The 6,061-nt window shown below is 40.7% G+C and overlaps 1 protein-coding gene across 1 annotated transcript in view; it reads left to right on the forward strand.

Moving 5' to 3' along the window:
- LOC138027012 (uncharacterized) overlaps positions 1 to 6,061 on the forward strand; it is a 10,880-nt gene continuing 4,819 nt past the window's right edge. Inside the window, exons 1-3 of the mRNA XM_068874495.1 lie at positions 1 to 565; positions 4,299 to 4,408; positions 5,639 to 5,965. Coding sequence (XP_068730596.1) covers positions 181 to 565; positions 4,299 to 4,408; positions 5,639 to 5,965 — 822 coding nt within the window. The 5' untranslated portion in view covers positions 1 to 180. The remainder of the gene's footprint in view (positions 566 to 4,298; positions 4,409 to 5,638; positions 5,966 to 6,061) is intronic.

Consider the following 6,061-nt stretch of genomic DNA (forward strand, 5'->3'; position numbering starts at 1 on the left):
TATACTGCAGTCTGGACTCCAACTGTGATCGCAGTCTCGGTACGGGTGATCTATTTTAAAAGGCGGGAAACTGGAACCTTGCGCAGTTGAAACGATACTTGTCACTGTCGGAGTTTCCCGCTAGATCAAAACAAACGCGAAATCAACCGGGAAAGTTCCTTAATTAAGTAGAGAGGGAATATGTATTTGGGAAGAGCAGACAATAACTACAACAACTGTGTGCCTTCGAAAGCCACTACAGACCGTGAAGAAAATTATTACGCAACGTTAGCTCAAGGAAAAGAGTTCCTAAATAATGCTGCGTTAACAATGAGCACTACCAACGTCTATGATGCTAGCAAGCAAGATCTTCATTTGGAGCCGATGTATATCGACGTTGTCTCTGAAGTACCTACAACAAGAAACTTATCTCGACGATCAAAATGCTTCATCTTTTGGTTAATCATATTGACGCTGGTTTCATTAAGCTCCCTTGCTTTCACTGCTTTCATCTTTTACAATTTTGGCATCATCAACAAGAGCATAACCTCACCTGGAGACCGTAGCCAAAGTGTTGCATTCAACGGTAAGAATATTTTGTCATAACCACTTCACATTATGATAAGCGATACAACGAGAGAAGAATGGTCAACTTTTTTTTTTCATGAGCAATGCGCTATGTTCCATTCTCATACCCAAACATTCGTCCAAGCTGCTACAAACAACTTCATCATATGCACGTCTATAAAGAATTGTCTGTTTTGTATGCACAATGATGCCATTGATAAAAACCGAGAAAAATTTTAAATCTTTAAACGTATGAAAGAATGAGGGAAAATATCCAGTTTTTCCTGTTAGTAAGAGAAATCACGAGTTTAAATGCAATTAAATACGTCGTAAATATAAACATTTTTACCCTTGATGAGTTCGACCCCATACAGTTAGGATGTTGGTCACGTGCAATTACGACTGCCGCAACATCGGGAAAGATCGTACTTTGCTCGTTCGCTTTTCCGGAAAAAGCTGCGTGTATTCGAGTAATGACTAGTGCTTTTTAACAGCTGGAAACCGTATATCATCGCACGGACATTTCGCGATGAAAAATTTCAGGTTTGCCGATTTTTAAAGGCAGGTCTTGGTTGTCGGAAACGTTTCAATCAGACGCAAAGTATATCCGATGGGCATAAAATGACCAAATGTGCATTGAGGTATAAACCACGATAAATATTGTGGCTATGCAATTCGATGAGGTTGTTAACGGTCTCGTAGGTGTTTATTTTCCCAAACAAAAAGTGATCTTCTTCTTCTTGCTCTAGCTATAGCAGATTGTTTAATTTATGACGCGTTGTTCTAAGAACGAATCAATTCGGCTGCAAAAGAAAAAAGCTGGAGTAGGATTATCGCCACAATAAGTCACTATTATCTATTATTTAATTAAATTCATCATCATTCCACCTCTAATTAAGCTATTAGCAGCATAATTTTGCTTGACTCACTACAAACATGACCAAATCAGTAAGCCGCTGATACCTTACGAAAACAACGGGGTTTTGGAGGGGGTGGAATGGAGAAACACTTGATAAAAATTGTTGTTCCCTTTGGTCAATGCAGAATTATTTTTAACAATCTAACATCCCTTTCTCGAAGCCGCCGAAAGCCACGTAGCTAGACGGTCATGTAATTGACTGTCGCTCTATTAAGCAAACCGCTTATGACTGTGACTGAAGTGCTTCCAAGAGTCCATTGTTTTACATGCTGTCAAAAGCCGCATTTTTTTTCCATTTCTCTCTTCTGGTCTTGTTTGGTTCTTACCATGGAAGACAAAAGTTTAATGACGCAAAAGAAATAAGTCTTCCGGCTATTTTTTCGGAGGGGCAAAAATTCATCGTCACGGCAAATGACCCAGATACGATAAAAGGCGGTTTACAAGCGTTTCTGGGGGGAAAAAAAGAAGAAGCAAATTGAGGAAAGTAATGTAGTTTACTTTACGGGCAACCAACCTATTTAAAACTACCGTGGTACTCTAGCTTGGCAGAAAAACAAACAATTCGACTTAGGCGCACCGGAATGAACTTTACACTTTGGACTTTAGACTTGAGGGAGTGCTGAAGGCTTGTCGAGACAGGTTGGAAGTCATTGGCAGTTGCGAATTCCTTTAAATTTACTACCACTTCACTAAACGTTCCTGAGGAACTTTGTACGTACTTATTTATGGATATAACAAAACGTTCTATTGCGCATGCGTGATGCTATGCTAGAAAATCGGCTTTTTGACAAGAACTGATGAATTCATTCAGTTGTGCTCTTTTCTAGGCGTTTGACTTTGTAATGAGTAGATCACGTTCTTAGTTAACTTGACTTAAGCCGGGTTGAAAAAGAACCACTTGGCGCCTTTTTAAAATCGCGTTTTGATGTTTCCTGTCGTGGTCAACACACCAAGCTATACCGCCTTTTGCATTGGTCTTCTTTGTCTGCCAAAGCTTACTAACAATCACATGAGTGTAACAGAAAACGCATCTTCTGGTAAAATCTGAAGTCAGGCTGGCCAAATTAACTTTCAAAGAGGCTTCCTTGTTTATCTCTGACGTGTTCTAAATTATGCTGCAAAACGAATAGGTACCCAAACATCTATGTATCTGTTTCCTGATGATGACTCAGAGCGGACCCGCTCGCCAGCCGCTCATATTTGGAACAGATGACCCCTGAGCTAACCGAACTTGAACGCTTCAAAAAAGCGCATAATGTTCTGGTCGAGAGTGTACACCTGTTGCTCAGTCATTTGAGCATCGGACTTCTATGCGAGAAGTGTGAGTTCGAAGCCCACCGGACTTAACTTCAACCGGAAATGGATACTCGGATAAGAAAAATAAAACCCGTCCTGCAACCCACTTCATTGCTCATAAATTCCGAGGGACTCTTTACAAACTTCCCTATGTTGTGGTGTGGCCTATCTTTCCAGCAAAAATAAATGGCTGGTCCAAAAAAAAATGTTTATGCTTTATCAGGATGTCTCAGCAGAAACCGCCATCAAGGGACTTTGCCGTTCGCTGAACATGTAGGCGTAGAAGCAATATTTCGTAAGAATGATATACTCCGCTATACTTCGTTCGTAGCGTTCTGTTTAGAGTGTACAAATACGCGCGGTTACAATTCTGAAGTATCTGTTATATCTCGAATTTGGAGCAAATGAACTAAACTTTTATAGCTCTTGGCAATTCGACATGTTCTCTGATCCAACAATTTTAATTGTATTGAGATCATGAAGCTTTTAAGCTCTGCCGGAATTAAAACTCGTGTCGGACATTCTTCCAGTTACTCAACTTATAGGCCAACTGTTTCACCCGCAGATCATCCGGCAGACTTTAAAGTAAATCTCATATCCAAATAGTGTGAACCGAACCTCAAAGTTATCTTTTCCCTTTACTCTACTGTACGAAGGCATTAGCTAGGCCATGCACTGGAAAAATACTTCCCTTGAATGTTCATGTAGCGGCCTTCTGACGCTCCAAGTGATAAGGCGTTCTTTCATACTTAAAACATACTTGAAACCTTAAGTAAAATCTTCTTTCCACACAACTATCTGTTATGGAATTTCAGTAATCCTCTTAGTCTCCATGAGCTTTATCAAGATAAAACTCTAAGTGATATACTCTTGAGTCAATTCTAAAATAGATTCTTGGTTTTCACCCACGTGACAAAGCGGCCATGTTGGTTGGCAATACAAACACAATTTCTTTTGGTTGTGACTAGAATTAGGTGAGACACTTAATTTTGTGTATAGAAAGTATCAAACGATCTTACTAAAGTTTTACTAAGTTTAAATATGGTGTCACCAGAACAATTGAAAACTAATCACTAGAGATCAGTGCCTGACCCAACAGTTATTCTCTGCGTAAACAGAGTGTTGTTTGTCTGCCAAAGCGGGTTAACACTGAGGTTGTCAGGAATTGCCACGAACGTCACCAAATGTTCCACCTGTATTTGTGTCACGGAGAGTCTCACCTTATTCCTTTTCGCAGAATTTGCATAATAATCAAGTTCACTTCCCAGCGGCCTAGCGGAGAGTCTTGCCAACCAACATGGTCACCAGGACGTCACATGCGAACCAACAATACTGTTTTAATTTTCCGTTCTTCGCTTTCAAATCAGACATTGTTACCTCGTTCTTAAATCAAAACCCAAATTTCCTCCTCTCAGTCGAATATGGTGCGGAAGAACTCTTTACAAAACAACGATTTAATCTTGACCAAACTATCATAATTGTACACGACCTCGCAAAGAACCGCAATGCTAAATATCACATCTTTTCTATTTTTCAGGCCAAAATTATTCAGGCGAATTAAGAACTGGGCTTGCCTCTTTGAAAACTGATTACCAAGAGAAAATTAACCAGCTTTCCCAACAAGTGACTTTCCTCAGAGAAAAACTGGTAAGTAACAAATACAACTGAAATAGAAGCGCACAAGGTGACGCAAAGTTGGTATTACAGATGATCATGTCCCTTCATGCATCTTTGGCACAATCCTAAATGTTTAACTGTGATTTCAGGGATTACCAAACATTCAACGATCATTTAAAAACAATTACACTTCACCAACTTAACTGTTTTTTCCATACGTTAGTGTTAGATGTTTGTTTGTTTGTTTGTTTTTCTTTTTGCTATTTATTTGAGCAGATTGAAGTTTTGGCAGCTATTCAGCTGAATGTGGACCTCCTATGCCCACCGACCCATACTCTTCCTAAGGACAGGCACAACCATAGTTAATCTAGGGACTGGTTATGAAACCCTGGGAATTTCAAAAGCAGGAATAATACAGTCGCAATTAGATGTTGAAGCGACCGTGACCCTGCAAAATCTTTTGTTTTTGGTTCGCAAGTTAATTTCGAATAAATTAGTCGAAGCTTTTGATTGGTTATCCTGCCGAAATAAGCGTGTTTTTGTATGGTTTTGTGCAGGGTCAAGGCCAAAAAAGCAAACAAAAACATGAAATAAAGAAACTTGTCGAGTTTCATAACCAGCCTACATCTATTAACTATGGCACAACACAGGGAACTCCATCCCGTACTCTTCTAGAATAGTGAAGAGTAATTGGTCTTTAACATCCCACGGGGAACTTAAGAATATATGAGATATTTGTGGGACGGGGCCTACGGTTTATAGTCCTTGTCCGAGCAGACTTGAAAGTCAAACCATTTGCAGATGAAATTACAGAGGTAGAACTTTCTCCCCAATTATTTTAAGATTCTGAGTTTTGATTCGGCCAGGGTTCGAACCCGTGAGTTCCCGCATGGCAACCCAATGCTCATCTAACCGAGCAGCTGGTTTGTGAAACCCATAACTGAATTATTCTTGGTACAACAAAGCACGAGAAAAAAAATAGTTCAAAGCTTACACACCAGAAAAAATTGTCCTTTAAAAAAAATCCTGCATGGATAATCCCCCCTACTTCCCCTCCCCCCCCCCCCCCCACCCAGTTCGGCTTATTTCTAATGGTCCGTCCCTTATATGGTCACGTTCAAAGTCTTCTCGCAACAGGGATATGAGCTGATAACCTGCCATTATCAATCAATTAAACTTATAATCCTCCTTTCACTGACACCATGAGCATCTAGTACTTGGTGACTCTTACTTACAACCTCTTGCATGTTCATTTCGTAGGCTAATATCAGTAAAATGCCGGGACCACCCGGGCAAAATGGTCCCATGGGACCTCAAGGCCCGTCAGGACCACCAGGCTCGAATGGTAGAGACGGATTATCGGGATTACCCGGAAAAGCGGGGGCACTAGGACCCATGGGACCACCGGGTCATAACGGCACTAAGGGACATCAAGGTCTTCCTGGATCCCAGGGTCCCCCTGGTCCCCCTGGCTCCCCCGGACCGAGAGGTGCTGGGAATTTCAGCTCTTGCAATTACAAAACCTTCGTTTCTAACGTATGGGCAGGTGTGACTGCCTTAACTGACGCGTCCATATTGGACACTAAGGTAAGATTTTTTTTCTCTCATCGCTTCTCTCTTCGTACGAAAATTTTCATATGGTGCTCCTTTTTTAAACATTACCAGGAGCCCTGACATTACTTA

Source organism: Montipora capricornis, chromosome 12 (assembly GCF_036669925.1).
Source record: "Montipora capricornis isolate CH-2021 chromosome 12, ASM3666992v2, whole genome shotgun sequence".
NCBI classification, from domain to species: domain Eukaryota; kingdom Metazoa; phylum Cnidaria; class Anthozoa; order Scleractinia; family Acroporidae; genus Montipora; species Montipora capricornis.